The 19,609-nt window shown below is 42.6% G+C and overlaps 1 protein-coding gene across 1 annotated transcript in view; it reads left to right on the forward strand.

Annotated features, from left to right (window-relative positions):
* LOC138580598 (opsin-5-like) overlaps positions 1–19,609 on the forward strand; it is a 1,021,543-nt gene that overhangs the window by 630,611 nt on the left and 371,323 nt on the right. Inside the window, exon 3 of the mRNA XM_069651261.1 lies at positions 14,229–14,391. Coding sequence (XP_069507362.1) covers positions 14,229–14,391 — 163 coding nt within the window. The remainder of the gene's footprint in view (positions 1–14,228; positions 14,392–19,609) is intronic.

Below are 19,609 nucleotides of genomic sequence, written 5' to 3' on the forward strand. Positions count from 1 at the left end.
CCGCACGCGCACACTGTGCGCCAGCCGCGTGCGCCACTTGTGCGCCGAATTCTATGAATCGGCCCCTATAAGTCATAATTGGAAGTCCAATTGGAAATAATCAATTCAGGTAGGGCAAATATATTCTTCATTAAGGCCATGGTGGAATGAATTAATTCTATAAATCCATTGGGCCTCTTTCTGTAATAGACTCATTTTAAGGTTTGTGGAAGATGTAATGGTGTCTACCACCCACCATAAAATGTCGTCTGCTGTGTGTCTGTATGCAAGATAATGTTTAACCAAGGGAGCACTCTCATGTTTACTCCTTATTCGAGAACGATGTTCGCAGATCCGGATGTGGACTGGTCTTTCTGTTTGTCCGACATATCTCAAGCCACATGGGCATTGTATAATGTAGATGGCATTTTTGGTTTTACAGTTTGTCATGCTTCTTAAATTCCAGTGTCTATCCTCGATCGTAAATTCTTTGATTTTTTTGGTAAACTTGCATGATGTACAATTTCCACATGGGAAATGTCCTACAGGTGTTCTCAAGTTCCACAATCCCAGTCTCGGGGCAGGGTTTGAGAATTTGGAATGCACCAACTGGTCTCGCAGTTTTTTGCCCCGCTTGTATGCGAAGCGTGGTAAGGGCTCATTGGGGAGGCACAGTTTTGCCATAGTCCAGTGTTTAGTTATGGACTTTCGAATCAATGGTGTGTGGGCGCCATGTGTAATAACACAGGTCGTTCTTGGTTCCTCATTTCTATTGGCATTTTTATCCAGCAGAAGTGTGTCCCTGTTAGAGAATCTAGCTCTTTTCCTTGATCTGGATATAACATGATGTGGATACCCTCTCTCGGTCAATCTATGATCGAGTTCATTGGCATGGGCATAGAAATCTTGAAGTTCGGTACAATTCCTTCTTATTCGCAGGTATTGACCGAAGGGTAAATTTTCCCTGATGTGCCTAGGATGGTCACTATTGAAATGCAAAAGGGTATTTCTATCGCTGGACTTGCGGAATAAATTACATTTCAAGGAACCATTGTTGGCTTGAATTTTAAGGTCAAGGAAGCTGATCTCGGAATCATTGCACTCCATAGTGAATTGAATGTTTTGGTCAACTTTGTTGAGCCATTCCAAGAAATTATTCAGATCTGGTTTGGACCCTTTCCAGATACAGAGAATATCGTCTATGTATCTTTTCCAAATTTTGATGTGGTCTCTATAGGGATTCTTTGCAGATAGAATATTCGTTTTTTCAAAATCTGCCATGAATAATATGGCCAAACTGGGCGCAAAACTAGCCCCCATTGCTGTCCCTTTACATTGGAAATAAAACTGTCCATCAAATTCGAAATAGTTTTTGGATAGAGCAAGTGTAAGTAATTCTACAATGAAGTTTGCTGGCACTCTAGTTTGGACATCAGAGTTGGTCAGGTACCTGTGTATACACTCTGTAGCCAGTTCCTGAGGGATACTGGTGTACAGTGAACAGATGTCTAAGGTCACTAAAAGGTGAGAACTACTATCAAAATCAATTCCCTCAAAAGTTTGGATGGTTTGAGTTGTATCTCTCAAATATGTTTCAGTTTTTATGCTCAAGGGTTTCAAAAAAACATCTATGAATTTACAGATGGGTTCTAACACTGAACCACACCCTGAGACAATGGGTCGTCCAGGTGGATTGTTCAAGTTTTTATGTATTTTGGGTAGAGCGTAAATGGATGGGATCCGACCTTGATTGGTAGTTAAGAAATCAAATTCTTTAGAGGTGATCCAACTACGATCTCTGGCATATATGGCCATTTCTGTAATTTCGGCCAAAATACTTTTGCTGGGGTCCTGTTTGATTTTATTATAACTTTGATTATCAGATAAGAACACATGTACCATATTTTTGTATTGAAGGGAGGTCATAAGTACAATGCCGCCTCCCTTGTCCGCAGGTTTTATCACTATGGCTCTATTTTTGGAAAGTTCCAAAAGAGCTTTGTTCTCTTCTTTCGTCATATTGTGTTGTTGGTGTTGTTTTTTGTTTTTGAATTTGTGAAGATCACTCATAATACATTTCTCAAATGTCAGAATCTCAGGTGGCATTTGATTATCTGTGGGGCAGAAAGAGGAAGGGACATGTAAACCTGAATCTACCTCCGTTTCTGATATTTCCTCATCCTGAAAGTAGACCTTGAGCCGTACGGATCGGAAGAATTTTCTGATGTCAAGTTCGGTGCAGTACCAATCTGTTTTTTGGGTGGGTACATATGATAAGCCTTTACTCAGAACTGATGTTTGTGCTTCAGTAAGAGTAATTTCAGCCAAATTGAAGATGGGGATGATGTGATCATTTAACGTATTCGACGTCTGCGTCCTCTGCTGCGCATCATAGGTGTGAATTGATGGAACCACGGGGGGCCCCATCCGGGTCCTGCCATCATTGGGCCACCTCCTAAAAAAGGCTGTTGCGGGTATTGAGGTTGTTGAGGATTCCCACGGGGTTTCATTCTGTATACACATTCTGTATACACAAAGGAAAGATGGAAAGGTGGAGTAGTAGGAAGCAAAGCACACACCCACCCCAGACAAATCCTCTTGCTTCATCAGCAAACCAACACTGGACCCTCATGACTTTATATATCACAAGCAAAATGTTGGAAAACTGAATAACATGATCAATATTATAATTGTGTTACAGACCTCTCAGTGGTCAAAAAACTGTTGATGTGAAACTAATTCATTAATGATTTAAGTGGTGCATACAGCCCAATCTTTACAAAAAATAATTTTATTAATGATGATTTAGGGTGATAAAAATATGTGCAAGACATACCAGAGGTTTTACGTTTGTCTCGAAACATATGATTATGCACTGCTAGCACAGGAACATGGGAGAATCCTGTAATGGTCAAGGGAACTGCAGGACCAAACATGACAATGGATAGATGGGTGCACCTTTGAAGGTCGCCTTATTACCCTCCTAGTTTAAATGACTTCTGATGACCCAGAACAAAAATGACAGGGGTGTAAGGTTAATGACTCTCAATAGAAGGAAAAGGGTACATGGGAACCATTAACTTTAGAGATACATGATTATCTGTTGCTTTGAAGGCCATATGGAATAGGAAGCAAAGATACTGTTAGCTCTTACGGGGCCGAAACAATGTCTCAACACTTTGAGAACAGGAATAGGGTTCAAATATAGTTACCATGAAGTCATGAAGCAATTGCATAGAATGAGATGGCAAATTAATTAAGGCGTGTTATACAAATTGTACAGTGTAATGTGCTTTTTATTTTTATGAGTTTGTATATCCAATATTCTGGTTTTAAGAAAAGATGATGTAAAATGAAAATGTTTTTATGCAAAAAAGAATACTCATTGAAAAAATGTGTTTTTGTAAAGATTGGGCTGTATGTAACCCTTAAACTATTAATGAATTAGTCTCTCATGAAACTGTTTTTTGACCACTAATAGGTCTTTAATACAACTATAATATTGATTGTGTTATTCAGTTTTCTGACATTTTGTTTGTGATATATATTTCAATAGTTCCTGGAAAGTTGGAACTGTGTACCAGTTTCCCCAACTCAGTTGTTACCCTGATGCCCCATCACCCATCTTCCCTTCCTAGGGGAGATCCTTGAGAAACGAATAGCCACGCACCTCCTCCAACACATTGATGACACAAACCTCCTTCAGTCCTACCATCTGGCTTCAGATCAGATGAAGCACAGAAATGGCTACTTTAAAAAAAAAAAAATATTAAGCATCAATTGGTTTACATTAAAACCTTAAATGCACAGAAGAAAGAAAAAACAAAAGAAAGTAGAAAAAAAGAAAAGACACAAAAGAAAAGAAAAGAAAGGGAAGAAACAGCAACACATTGAAGATAACATTTACGAAATGTAAAACTTAACATAATTCAAATTTCGGAGGACCGGGTGAGGACACCAAGATGGATACAAAAAGAACCAAGTTCTCAAGAATTGCAAAAATGTCCCACAAAAAGTTTAAAAGAGCCAAGGTCAGAGATAATTTCCTGCCTCATCTTAAAATTGACCACCCCTTTTCCAGTGATCTAGTTTCAAATTCCTCAAGAAATGTTCCAAACCATTTGGCTCTTGGGACTATTAATGAGTCACACCTCATCGCCAAGTGGTACAAGGTCTCCACTCCGTCACCACAAATTCGACAGGAAAGGGAACAATCAACCCAGGGCTTGATCCTTCTTTCGGTGACTTCCCTTGTTGGATAAAGATTCAAACAAAACCTTAGAAAGTTTTGTCTTTCTACTTAAGAAGGACATTTTTCCAGGTACGGTGGAATTTTACCTCTAGTGTAGTGTTCGTCCTGCCCGGGACTGTAATTTTGTATGACCTCAACCTCTCCTGAGTCGAGATCCAGTCACAGTCCAGGAGCTTTTTCTTGACCCTAGTTGGATCATCCATTAGCAATTTATCTGTTTGTGCAATGTTTTCCAAAATACACCTGCATGTTGTTTGCCACGTAGTCAATGCAGGAACCAATTTACTTGTTAATGCTTTTTTAATGATGTAAAAACCACTTCTGTCCGGCGGATTGGTACATTTACTGTACAGGGCCAATGAGTTCCATACCATAGCACTGTATAATGACGTTAAACCCAATTCTTTCCTTACACATTCGATTGGTATGGACTTCGGAAGCCTTAAGACCCTCTTCCAAAAGAGTCCCTCCAGGATGGGCCAAACTCTTGGATTGATAAAAAAGTTCACCTCTGCAGCATAGGTCAAAATTGGAGAGGCTTTTAACTTGTAGAACTCTATAGGTGGAAGACAGGAGAATGAACAGTAGTGCTGATCAATCAGCAATGCCTTTGACGCTAAGTTTTTAACTTTGCTTCTTAATCTAGCTACTCCTGGTTCATCATTAATACTGTCATTTAATGTAATCCCAAGATATACCATTGATGAAACTACTGAGACTAGTTCACCATTTAAAAACCACTTAAATTTCTTACTCTTATTTGCTTGTTTGTTTGCTCCCAAGGTTAGAATTTTTTATTTCGTTGGATTAATCCTGAGGGCGTTTTCCTGGACATATAGCTCTAGTGCTTGCAGCTGTCGCTGCAGGCCTATTTCAGTCTGATCCAGGAGTAGTAGGTCGTCTGCAAATAGCAGACGACTCACTTGAGACCCCGCGATCTTTGGAGGGAAACTTCTTGTTGTTCCGAAGGCTTCGAATATGTCTGAAATGAATAAACAGAAGACTGCCAAGCGACACCCTGTTTCAGCCCGTTTTGTGATGGAATGTTATTTGACAGAGGGCCTCATTACAGGTCGGGCGGTCCGGAAAAAAAAGTGGCGGTAAACCCGCCGCCGCTGTTAATTCCGGACAGCCCGATCCCGACTCCTGCAGGCGCGAGGTGATGTTCCCGCCAGGTCTGACCTGGCGGGTTTAGCACGGCCCGCCTGCAGGCGGACGTGGAAACACCAGCACCATCACGAGATGGTCCTGGTGTTTCCACTTCCCCATTCCCATTGAGTCCTATGGGACTCAATGGGAATGGGGATTAACCGAATTCCGCCTCCAGAATTCCCGGGACACCAGGGTCGTAATGCCCTGGTATTTCCAGGAGTCACGAAGGAGGAATGGTAATATGAGTCCGGCGGTAACCAGGCGGTTTTACCACCTCGGTTACCGCCGGACTCGTAATGAGGCCTAGAGTTCCATTCCTGTCCAATCTGATCTTAAGCGTGGTTTCATTATGTAGGGCCTCCAGGGGCTCTCTCAGGTCATTTGGGCAAGCCCATTTTTTCAATTTGTTCCATAAGATTCTGCGGTCCACAGAGTCGAACGCCTGTTCTAAATCAATAGACGCAATGTGAATGGATTTGTAATTTTTTTGTTTTACCATACATTTTAGTGTATTGATAATTAAGCTATTCAGAGCTGTGCCAATGCCTTTACGAAAACCTGACTGCCATGGGTTTTGATGGTTAGACACCCAACTCCAAGCATTTAAGTGTCTCAAAACTATAGCTGCAAATATTTTACCCACGACATCAAGAAGGGCGATAGGCCTATAGTTACTTGGATCTGACCTATCGCCCCTCTTGAATATGGGAACGACTATAGACTTATAATAATAATAATTTTGCATAATTTAGTCCAAGAAACAGGAATCTTCCTAGCCCTCTTTATGGCATCGAATAGTTTTACCATAAACGGTGGCCATTTTTCTGGGTCTTTTTTGAGGATGTCATTGGTTAGGCCACCCGCCCCGTCCGCCCTTGAGGAGTTGGAATTTCTTATCAGGTCTAAAATCTCCTGTTCATCGAACTTTAGATCCCATGCTTCGCTTGAGTTTAGATGGATTTTTGTCAGGCCAGCCTTACTAGCATGGTACAATTTCCGGTAGTGGTCCTCCCATGCTCGTGATGATACCGGATTTACAATTCAATAATCCACAGGCGTGCTCAGGTCATTAATAAGTTTCCAGATGCCTGAGATGTTTTTACTTGTAACCAATTTTAGCATCTTTTCACTGTCCTGTTGTTTTATTTGTTATTTGTGTTGTCACATCCAATTCCTAAAGGTGTTCTTTGACTTTCTGAGTAGGGCTAGATTACCCGGCGTGTTTCATTTTTTAACACGCCTACTTGCTCTTGTTACAGCTTTTTTTGTAGCTGCAATTTGTCCATCAAAGACGTGCCTATGTGTGTTAATAGGGTCCTTCCCTTTTTCCTTATCACAGAAGGCCATGAGTAGATCAGGGTATTTTACAATGTCGGCGCCTTTATCTCGAACATCTGAATCTAGTAACATAAGGGAGTTTACTAAGATTGACGTATCTCTTCTATTTATTCGAAGCCGGTTACCACCGGATGTCAATTCATAGTGATGATCTGGTTGATGCTGATCTGGGATTTTAATATTTCTCTCCCAGTCTTTCCAATTCAAGAATATTATGGTCACTCTGTTCCATAGCTACCACTACCATACCATACCATTAGTTTCCCCATCAAACCTTCAGTAGCAAAAATATAATCAAGCGTACTGTCTTGATTTTCACGTTTCCAAGTTTTTGCTGCAGTTTTATCACCCCGAATGCTGCCATTTACCATGTGAATTTCTCTCATAAGCAGATCTTTTTCGAAGTAAAGTCCTCTTTTTATGTTCTCTGTGGTGTGCAGTGATAGTACCTCCATTTTGCTGCCATTTTTATCAAAGCATTCCATATTAAGGTCACAGCAAAGCAGCACCTCAAGGTTTTCACAAGATATCCTGGCATCATCGATGGCCTTTAGAAGCACATTTTTAGTGTTGTGAACAGACCTAGACCCCCGGACACCAATAGACATTACAGATCAACATCCTCCACTCCCACGGAGCCCCCAACTCCTCTGTTAGTGATGTCACTGTTGTAATTTGGATCCAAGGGCTTTTATTAACAGAGGAGAGCACCGTCAGGCCACTGGATTGTTTAATGCCTGTTAAAAGGCCAGACATGGGTCTCTTTTTTGATCCTTTTAGAGCTGGATTTATATAAATTTCATAGCCTTCCAGGAGTGGAATCTCTTGTAACCATGTCTCCTGGAGACAGATCAAATCGTACTTAGACATGTCAAATGCGGTTTTCCCAAACAAATGCGAGAGGCTCCTCGTGTTCCAATTTACCATGAACTTCTTTTTTGAGGGATTTCTCGAATTTTCTAGCTGGCATTATGATTTTACCACCAAGGATCCTGCCAACCAACTCCAGTCCTCACAGCTTCCCACTGCTCCTTCTTCCGTTTTTTTTCCAGAGGACAGATCTCTTGGCCCCTTGTACGCCAATTTGTATTGCTTCTTTATCCCTTTTGGTACAAATCCCTTTATGGCCTTGATCACTCACAGGTTCAGAGGCTTGTTTTCATCTCTCAATTACCTCTCCTTCCAAGAACCGTAGTCTTGAATCAGTCTGGTCCGTATCCATCTCCTTCAGGGAGAACCCGTATGGAATTAATTTAGGTCCCTCTTTTATGAGTAGACACTTTGTATTCCATGCCCGCATGTGTAATGTAACAATGTCATGGCGTGTCTCACTGTGGAATTCAATCAAGTCAATGTCCCTAGATCTTAAGTGAGCGAGTAATTCAACAGAGTGAAACAATCTCATAACGTTGGCCCGATTCATGATAAGGTTGTCTTCATAGCCCAAGGTTCTTTCTAGTACCAATCTGAGTTTTCCCTTGGTCATGGCTTTATTAGATGGAGTTTCATCGTTGGACCTCCTATCGCCCTGATTTAAATTTCAGGGAGGGTTTATCAGCCCAAGAGACCATTCTTCTAGTGTCCCTTTCTGAAGACTAAGATAGGTTGATTCTGGCCTTTCAATTTCAGATTTATTGGACACCAGCAGTCTTCTCTTACTCTCCAAGGTCAAAAACTCCTGCAGTCCAGTGGGAGAGAGTGCAGATTTTTCAGACTCTAAGTTTAATGCAGGCCTTTCAATAATCGAGTGAACTTTTGATTTCCAAGTAAAGCTCTTTGTCTTTGCCTTACAGGGTGAAGCCAAGTCGTCCACGTCCAATTCCTTCTTCCCAACTTGTTTAACCCCAGGCTCAGTAGGCCTAGGGTCATCACTTGTAGGTTTCACCTTGGTTACAGGAACTGCCTCTTGGAAACTTCCCTCCAATTCGGAGGGTACATTCCCTTCTTCACCGTCACTGGAGTCGTTTTCCTCTGAGTAGACAGATAAGTTCATCAACGAGTTCTTTGCACTTTCACTGGACATGTCGACTATCGAGTCCTCTTCACTCCGATCTAAGTTGCTTTGAAATAACACTTTGTTTCATTGGTCTTCTCTCAAAAACCAACTGTTTATCTGGACATGATAGATTTCTTGGTAGAGCAGCTCTAGTTCCTTTCATAATTAGAGAAGAGTCTTTCAGAAGTGACATATTTGTGCTGATTTTGTGGTTTTTCGTTGAACTACAGGTGTTAGCATATGTCCAAGTGCCACTTTTATTCACCACTAATTTCTCACAAGGCGACTTAACATGCCTACGTTGTGGCTTCTTAAACATGTCGTACAGTTTGACTATTTTATTAGGGGGCCCAACCCCAGCCGACTTGACTGGCACTGAAGGCAATGGTTTGTCTGAGTCCACAACCTGAGAGCTAGCATCTTTTGTTGAAAAAATCCCCACCGTCTACGTACACTTTTCTTCCTGAATAGGATGCTCAGTCAAAGTTGCTTTGTCCTTTAAAATTAAGTTTTTAACATTGTCATCTGAGCCAGTAGCAATATGAACGAGCTTAGGGATAGAAGGTGTTTCCAGACTCTCAGTGCCAACCAATGGGCCCCCAGCACCTTGTGTTTGAAAGTGGCAACTTAGCCTTTCTGATCTCCTTTTTTGTTTTTCCTTAATAATCGGATCCAGAATGCTCTTCAAAATGTGTGTTATCTGGTCCATGTTTTTATCTAAGTTGGTTTGTAGGGCAGTGATGAAGCCTTCCACGTAGATCAATTTGGAGTACAACATAGCAATAGTGGTCATATGATCCCGCAATTGGTCATTCTGAGACTCAATTTCATAAAGATGGCCATGGTAATTGCAAACACAGATATCAGTTTTGGATCAATTTGGGACTCTTTCTTTGACTGTTCTTCCACCTGCGTGGCCGCCAGATCCATCAAAAGGTCCTCATCGGAGGGTGATTGAGTCCTTCGATAGCGTTTACTTGGAAAGGGTGCCTGCTGTAAGGGTGCCCCTTGCGGATCCTTAGGGGAGGGCCCCGCAAATGTATGGGTGACTGACTTGGGGATGGGCACATCCCCACAGTTTGATGACCAACCTTTTTTGACATTCCCCTTTTTGGTACATGCTTAGAGGATGATGGATCAGAGGATTTGTTGGAGGAAAGTAACCCTATATCCTTGTGTACTTAATTTCCCGATTTACTTTGATCATCCTGATACATATTTAACAGGTTCAGGCCAACTACAGGTGTAATCCCAAAGGGCTTCCAACCCTGACTTACTCTGTAGTTGTACGGGACCCTGTCTTTATTACAGTTCCCCGAGCCAAAAATGAAGAGATCAACTTGGGGTAGACTGTCTTCCCTCATTGGAGCAGGCTCCTCCCCTTGCTTCATTTCTGGCTCCTTTGATGTTTCTGATGGGCAACCTCTTCAGTTTGGGATAGGGCTAGGCTCAGAATTTCTGTCCGAAAGGGAGGACCCCTTTTCTTCCCTTTCTAAGCCAGCCTCCAAATCCCCCCTGTCCACCCCTCCCAGAATGAACGTACTTGTGTTGGGGCTGATTTGATGACGCTCCCAACATCCCGGGGCTCAACCCGTCCCCCTCCGGCGGTAAAACTTCCCCGGGGGCTTCCTCTGCATTTTGCAGGATGTTTTCGTGTGACCGAGTAGTTTGTATAATGTCCACATTAGGGTAGAGCTCACAAGCTGGCTCACAGAGGAACTCCATTGTATTCACCCTCCATGAGAGCTCTACTTAGGTTCAGCTGTTTCCACACTGTTTTCCTCACAGTCTAACCAGTAGAATGTGGGCACACGCTAAATTTTCGCCCCCACAACCTGATTCAAGGTTCCGGGAATGAATTGTATAACACAGTTCAATAGAGACGAATCCAAAGATTCTTGTGACAGAAAAAGAAGTTATCTTTTCGGCTACCGTGCCTCGATGCCATAGACTGCCAGAGACTGCACTTAGCCGCACTTCGCGTCGCTTCACGAGGGCGGCTGGATTAAGAGCAGTAGAGAGGCAGTAGGGAGGCAGAGCGCCCGCTCAACGCTCTGTCCCTTAAAGAAACAGGTTCGCTTTTTGATGATCTGGAGCCCGCTGCAAACAGGATCGTAATCGTATCCAAATGACAAGATCTCTCCAGCCAGGCACAATACTTGTAATAGCACCAGTCCTTGTTTAAAAACCTACGAGGGACTGCCAAAGACTGAATTTAGCCGCACTTCGCGTCGCTTCGCGAGGGCGGCTGGATTAAGAGCAGTAGAGAGGCAGTAGGGAGGCAGAGCACCCGCTCAACGCTCTGTCCCTTAAAGAAACAGGTTCACTTTTTGATGATCCAGAGCCCGCTGCAAACAGGATCGTAATCGTATCCAAATGACAAGGTCTCTCCATCCAGGCACAATACTTGTAATAGCACCAATCCTTGATTAAAAACACACAAGGGACTGCCAGAGACTGCACTTAGCCTCACTTCACTACTATCAAAGTAAATGATGATGCCCTTAAATCTTTGACAATGTTCACCCTTGCATCCTGATTCTCCTCAACCTCTCACCAGCCTTTGACACAGTAGACCACCAGATCCTCACTGATATTCCACACATCCGCACGTGGATTTACGAGACTGTCGCATCTGGTTCAAATCCTACCTTGCTAACCACCACAAATTCATCCAAATGGATTACTACTGATCACTAACTATCCATCACCTGTGGAGTCCTGAGAAGATCCACCCTCTTCCCCTGATCTTCAAGTTTTACATGGAACTGCTCAGAATCCTCTTGGTGCCACACAACATCCACATCCACCAATATGCAGATGACAGGCAGCTCTACTTTAAGATATCCTCATCGAAGGCATCCACAGGCTCAAGGCTGGCCTCATATTGATCCAGTCCTGGATGTCCAGTGCTTACCTGAAGCTCAACCCATCCAAGAATTGCTACTGCTGATCAACTACATTGAACATCCTTACCTGGCCCTCTGCTATGGACCTCAAGGGATTTACACCCCTGCTGACAAACTGCGCCATGTCCCTTGGGTTCTACATTGACAGACACCTCTCCATCAAGAGGCACATAGCATAGAAGCCAAAATGGCTTCATACCAATTTTCCCTCCTCCAGAAAATCAGCCTTTGATGTCAGCAAACAACTTCAGATCTGCTGTTCAAGCCTTGGTCCTCTCCCACCTGGTAGGTTGCAAAGCCCTTCTAGAAGGTTGTCCGGTGAGCACCCTGGTACCACTGGGATGTGTTCCACATGCTGGTGAATGACTCATCAAAGCACTCTGCTAATTTGACCACATCACCCCAACCCACATAGAACTGCACTGGCTACTGCTGCAAGCATGTACCACCTTCAGATCCTATTGCATCATCAACAAAACCGTCACCCTCAAGTTCCCAAGATACCTTGCTGACAAGCTCAGCATCTTTTGAGGCATACGACCCACCAAAAGTAAGGATATGTGAATTATTGGACTCTGCTGGTGCAGGACGAAAAGAACCAGCAGACAGGCCTTCTTTGTCTATGCCCCCAAAATACAGGAACCTTCTCCCTGTCAACACTAGACTCACCTCTTCACTTTCACATTTCAGGAAGGAGCTCAAGGCCATCCTCTTCAAAGAATGGCTCCTCCCTAACAGCTAATCTAGAGAGGCAGATGTTTATGTCATTTAAAGAGCTCACTCCCTCACCTTGGTTGTAATGTAAGAACAGTAAGAAAACACTGCATGACACCTCGTATCATCCCAATACCACATCGAAAGTATCCCTGAACTGATGCGGTAGACATGTGTCTGCAGACACCACTGGACATAGAAGAACTAAAAGTAAAGTCTGACAGATGTGAAGTGACGTCATGAAGAAGAGAAGATGCTTGGATGCACTGAAACCAACATATGAATATCTAAAGAAGGAGCATGTGATTGAAGTGACAAAGTAAACATACGAATATGAAGAAAAACCATATGAAGTAAAACAATAAGTTACAAGAGATGTAATAGATGTATATATGCAGAAATGTAAGGTAGATAAGACAACGCAGAAGCTTTCTAAAGTAGGAAATAGAACGTGGGTAAAGCAGCCATTTTGAGAAAATGGACGTCAGCATCATGTAAAAGCGAGAAGCCTCGAGAAGGGAAACCAAGGCTGCAGAGCTGACAGGCACCAGGGTGCAGATTAGTGCAAGAACAAAGGGTATTTGCTTGGCTCAGAATCAAGGATTCCACAGCAAGAGGCAACTGCAAGGCTGGAAAGGAGTCAAAGAGGATAAGCTATATATGCAGGAAATATTTCCCTTAGATTAAGTAAAGGTGTGAACAGTTGCGAGTGCCAAGTATTGTTTAATTAAAGATGCAGAAAGCCCATGGAATGGAGCAACCAAGTTTCCAGAGGCCAACCAGAGTAATAGCTCCTAATATAATTGAATCAAATAATATTAAATAGAAGGACAAAATTGACAAAATCATGGTCTCCTCACATGTGATTCAGGACTGAAAAACAAGGCCTATTCATAAGGCTCCAGATGAAGGCAGCAATGTACCTTCACTCCCTTTAAAGTTCCACAGAAGAGAACAGTCAGCAAAGTCAACTACAAAGAAGAAGCCTTGGCTTAGGGCCTAACTGATAAGAGATGATAGACTAATTATCTAAGAAAGGCAGTTGTCTGACGTTGCTCACTTGCACCTGGGTTTAGTTACATATGTGCTGCTAATGAGCCAAATGTCCAAGGTTGGTAAGAGAGTGCCAACCAATCATGAGGGCATATGTAATGGTGGACCATACATTGTTGCAGAAGCCTATCCGCTACTGGTATTACGTTATTATCTGTACTTTACATAGTTAGAGGTAGTTCAAGGCGTGCCTACCAGATAGGAGGCATCCAATGATGATACTAATACCTATACAAGCTATTTGTAAACCTTTCCCTTAACCAATACCTCCACCCAGTAGGTATTTCCTGTTAGCCACGTAGGATGGTGTCATAGCTGACGTATATTGAGGTATAAAACCTTTTGTGTAACTGAAATCCATTGAGAGTGTGTGAGCTGCAATCTGTTTGTTCACCAGGTTTCCCTACTTTCTTGAATTGATATTCAAGTGGTATTTTGTCATATTCTTTAAGTCTGTCTGGTTATTTGGGCCTGAGATCATTTATTGTGGTAACCCCATTCAGCAGTTGGAGGAACAGTCCAGGTTCTATTGGACAGTAAGTCCACACACACTCTTCACCTAATCTGAGACAGCATAGCCCTGTTTTCTCTGCTAGTTGTCTGTAAATCTCTTGCTACCAAATTGCCTGCCTGCCTTCCTTCTCACCCAATGTTATGTATGCGCTTGATACCATAATAATAATAAATACTATTTGTTACTCATTTCATAATATGAAATTATATCCGTCTTCTGAAGTGAATTTGTTGATCATTTCACACCATTCCATTTTTCTAATCGGAGTGAGAATACATTGTTTTTAATGTAGATACTAAGAATATGTTTTCCCCACCACAGGCTTCCTTTCTCTGTGCGGAAACTCTGTGCTTCTGTTCATCGCATACCGTAAAAGAGCTATGCTGAAACCTGCTGAGTACTTCATAGTCAACCTCTCCGTCAGTGACATGGGCATGACGGTGACACTTTTCCCATTGGCTATTCCATCATTATTTGCACATAGGTAAGTCACTCCTAATATTTTCCAGAAATCAGAGCCATATGTTTTGTGGTACGGCCTCCATTTTTAAGAAATCTCATGTACTGTATTTATTCATTTTGATAATGAGAGTGCAGCATACATCATCAAGGTGATCTGAATAAAAAAGTGACCATCATTTTTCAGTGAACCTGTGTAGGTTTTTGTATGCACAGTATCTATCTATCTATATATCTATCTATCCATCTATCTCCACTCTTTCTACCTAGCTATCTACCCATCTTTATCTATCTATATATCTTATGCCTGATTTTCTCTACTTCGTTCCCTTCCCTGCTAACCCTCCCACTGCCACTGAAATTGGCGGCCTTTTCCCTCAGGAATCTCACGGGTTACCAGGTCTTCTACCCAGTCGACACCAGCCCCCACCCCCCTTCAGCACTGCCTCTGCTCTTCTCTACTTCTTTCCCTTCTTTGCTAACTACCCCACTGCTGCTGAGGCTGGTGACCTGGTCCTCATGCATCTCACAGATTACCAGGCCCTCTACCCAGTCGACACCAGCACCGCCCTGCCACTGCACTGCCTCTTGTGTGCCCTTGCTTGACGGCTGTACACCCAACCCTTGGGATTCGTCTGCCCTAGCACTTAGCGTGAGGCCTCCTCCTTGGCTCCCTTTGGCACTTTCCTCCCGGGAACCCACCAGCACGTGTCCATTCCACCCCACCCATCCCTATCTCTTGCACTTCTCTTCGCTACACTTGCATGTCTGAATGCCACAAGGCCTTCTAGGACCGCAAATGTATATGTGCTGTTTTGCCATTGTTATTGATTCCCCTTGTTCCCTCCTCATATAGCCTTGTGGCGCCTTGAAACACAATGCTGCTGTATAGGCGCCTAGCAAATGCTCAATACATAAATAGAATAAAATATCTTTTATTCTATCGACTATGTATCATCTACCTATCTGTCTAACTATTGTTTTTCTATTTATACATCTAATTATCTATCTGTCTCCTCATTGTCTAGCTAGCTATGTATCCATCTTTTAAACTCTCATTCTCTTTCTATCAGTCTCTTTCTCTATCAATCCATCCATCCATCTCCACTTTATCTATGCCATTACAGGCGTATTTGTAAAACCCACATTCACCCCTGAAGGGGCATCTTGGCACTCATAAAAGATGTTTACTGTTACCCACCTTAATGGAATGCATTTTATCGACCTCAGAAGGATTGAGTGGACCTGCCGGATTCGAACTTGTGACCAGGAGGTCAAACACAGGCCCCTATAGTTGAGTCATTATTCCACTGAGCCACAGACCCAGCTATTTACTTCTGTCTATATATCTATGAATCTATCTATCTACTATCATCTACTTATCTATCTACCTATTGTTTTTCTATTTATACATCTTATCATCTATGTATCACCCCACTGTCAAGCTAGCTATGTATCCATCTTTTGAACTCAGTCTCTCTTTCTATCAATCTCCTTATCTATCAATCTATCCGTCTATCTATCTATCTATCTATCTATCTACCTATCTATCTCTCTCTCTCTCTATCAATCTATCTATCTGTCTATCTAATGTCTACCTATCTATTGACTATCTATCTATCTATCTATCTATCTATCTTTCTACACGTACAATCTATCTATCGCCTCACTGTATATCTGTCTGGCTTTCTATACATCGATATATTGCATATTTCTCTAAATATATGTCTATCTATCTAGAGCCTCGCCGTCTTTCTATTGGTTTATCTATCCCTCCATTTACAAATCTATTCATCTCTGTTTATCTATTTCGATCTCTTTCTATCAGTATCTTGCCAATCTGCCCATCTAGCTATACAGCTATTAATCTCTGTATCTATACATGTATCTATTGTCTCTCTCTGTCAACATAACACTCCTAATCTTTCTGCCAGACACTTTTTAAATCAATGTATACATCTATATATGTACCTCGATTCATCTCTCGAGCTATTCATGTATTTGTTGTCTGTCTGTCTATCTAGCATTCTCTTTATCTATCTTTTCAATCCACCCCCATCCATTGATCTATTTTTTATCTACCTTTTCATATCTTTTTTCAACACTCGGGAAACTTAATGTGTGCATACTGTTTTGATGTTGATTAGGTGCAAAGGTAAGAATGTATACACCAAGGACAAAGTGGTTTTAAATAATGCATGGATCTAATTTTGCTCTGCACTCATGTACTCCCTTTTGCCCGATCGTATCTTTGGAGGCCATACTCCATGTTTGAAGCACCTTCAGCAATTGTTATTTCATTTTATTTTGTGATTCCTTGCCCTGGTTTACCGACATTGATCTGAGCGTTTTGATCGAGCTGACAATTCACATTAAAAGTGAATGGAACCCGAGCTTCATCTTCTCGTAATGTGAGCCCATTGCGACAGATCGCCTCATCATGGTGCATAGGCTTTTTGTGGAAAACCCATCATTAAGGTTTCTCACCCAAACCACCAGAACATGATGAACGGGCTTGCTTTTATTCATTGGAGTGAATGTACTGGTACTTTGACAAGAAGCACTGTTGATACGGCCATATTGGTGGGAGTGGGAAGAGCCTGCATCGGGGTGGCTTAGAAGAGATGGCATGTGGCAATGTTTGGTACATGCAACTGGTGCAGCTTGGTTAAGGGGTGGCACTAATACGTGTGGATAACATAAAGGGGCATAATGATGAATGTCATATCAAATGTAAAATATACATGCCTATGTTTAAGTGGGAAGCCTTGGCTTTAGATCACAGGGAAAGTCTGATGCCCCGGGTGTCACAGGGATCGTTCCCATGTTACAAAGTGATTCCTGATGTTGCTTCCTTGCCATGCCATTGTGAGAATGATGCCATTGTGAGGATGTTCTTGATTTCTGAGTAGGAAATTCCACGGATGGGGAGCCTGGTGGTTGAAGGAGCAAATGTAGGAGGCGGCACAGTGTGGGTGCAGGGCAGTAAAGTTGGTGAATTAATAGGTTAAAGAGAGTGGAGATGAGTAGTGGGAGATGGAGTCAGCCAGGACAGCTGTGAGCAAATCCGAGGATGAATATAAACACCACAAGGAGTCATTTGAAGAGGGAGCAATTGTCCATCGAAAGCTACCTCACAGAGTGGCAGCGCACATACATGACCGAGGAATGTGGAAGATTGAGGGTGCTGGAGGAAAAGTGCAGTGTTACTTTGACAAGTGTCAAAGGAGTATAGGGGGAATCTCCTGAGGAGGCTGGAGAGCAATCCAACCTTCTAGAGTTGAGACCACAGTTTCAATAGAGAGAAGGTTGAGGCAGGGAATTATTTTGCGACTGCTATGGTGGCATGCCACCATAGCAGTGGAAGTTCTAAATTGTTGGGGTTTGAGATTTCCATCAAAGGGAAACCCTCACATTGTGAACTGTAAGAGATGGGGTGAGGATTCCAAAAGGAGATAGAAGAAGGGAGAAGGGGTGACCTGTCAGCAGAAGTGTGATAGATCACTTCAGTTTTAAAATAATTGAGCACCAAGAAACACAGCACCATCCGGTCATGTATGGTGGAAGGAAAGTTGGAGATGCCAGAGGATAGCACTGAATCAAAGAGGTGAAAAGATGAGAAGATTTTTGTATCATCAGAAAAAAGAAAACTGGAGATTCCAAATGAACAGATGAGTACAGTCAGGTGCAGAGAGTGGAGAAGCTCTTCCAAGGACAGCCTCATAGACGGGACCTTACAGGGAGAGGATGCGGTAAGTGCTTTCAGTGTTAAGGAGGTAGTGTGGGACCAATCACCTGGTTAGGAGATGATCCAGGCAAGGAGGGATGTGAGGGATGGTGTACTGCTTCAAAAGCAGCAGAAGAGCAGTTAGCAGTAGCTGGAAAGCTAATATGGTGGGAGCCATTGCTGTGGTGTGGCTACTGCAGAGCATAGTTTTGAGGATATCATTGAGCTAATTATCCTCCAGATCAGTAGTAGTACAGTTTAAGACTGCACACTCTAAGACTTGGGTGAGGAGTACAGGTAGTTGGGGCCAGCGCTCGGTTCTTCAAGAAGTATTATGGTTGCCACCTTCAGGGAGGGTGGGAAAATCCCAGAGAAAAGTGAGAGGTTGAAGAGGTAGGACCAGGGAATGGGTGCCAGGATGTGAAGGGATGAGCAAGGACACATGGGGCGGCCTAACTGGAGCATGGGTGCCAGTTCAGCTAGGGTGGTCGGAGAGAAGGTTGAATGAGTGGAAATTGTTCAAATGTAAGGTGGTGTGATTCAGAATGGTGGAGGAGGGAGGCAGAGGATATTGGGTAGAGTGTCACAGATCTTGGCAATGTTGGTGGAGAATTAGCAGGCACATTTTGTATCTTATGGAGGACATGAGGGAATGGGTTTAGGAGCGTCATAGACTGCAGAGCTATGGCAGGTTTACCGGGTTGGAGGGAAGGGATGAGGTAAAGTTAGTGTGATAGATGGACTTGGCAGAGTCCAGCTCATTGGAGAGAGAAAGGAGGAAAACCGTGCTGGTGGTAAAATGTGAAGGACTACGGGGTTTTGCACCAGAAGTGTGCATGTAAACCCATATATGCTTTAAGCTGCTGGATGGCTGGGGACACTGCCTGGCTGAGTCTAGAGGGAAGGAGTGAACATGATAATGTTGTTCAAAGGGTGAATTTGTCATACAATGTAATATCATCATCATGAAGGTCATTTGGCCAGTCCTCGCTAAAGGTAAGACAATTGAGTAAAGTTTTACCCATTTTATATTTTTATTGGGTATTTCATATAGCATAGATTCAACCGCAAGGAGCACCCAGAGGAGTGCGCTGCACCCAGAAAGGAAGCACTGAGATGTGCAGAGTTACCAGCACATGCTAGCAAATTTATATTTCTAATTGTTTAATACAAAACATACAAAACCATACACAATCAACATCATACAAATGTAAAAATACACTAATCATGCACATTTTAAGTTAATCTTACATAAATGTGATCCTCAGCATATAAAAAGCAGCTCACTGAATGAAACAAAAAAAAAATTATTGATCTTAATACCGAGACAGCATCCCCCATAACTTGAAAAACATTCCCATCCACCCTTGACTCTCAAAATACTCTGTTCTGAATATTAAGACTCAAAGACTGCCCAATGCCAGCAGTTGCCTCCTTGGGGAACAGGTTCTACCAACAAAGAGAAAATTGAATGTGAGCAATTATTACAGCTTTACAAAAAAAATCTAATTAGAAC

Source organism: Ambystoma mexicanum, chromosome 3p, assembly GCF_040938575.1.
Source record: "Ambystoma mexicanum isolate Mex_15411 chromosome 3p, UKY_AmexF1_1, whole genome shotgun sequence".
Lineage (NCBI taxonomy): Eukaryota > Metazoa > Chordata > Amphibia > Caudata > Ambystomatidae > Ambystoma > Ambystoma mexicanum.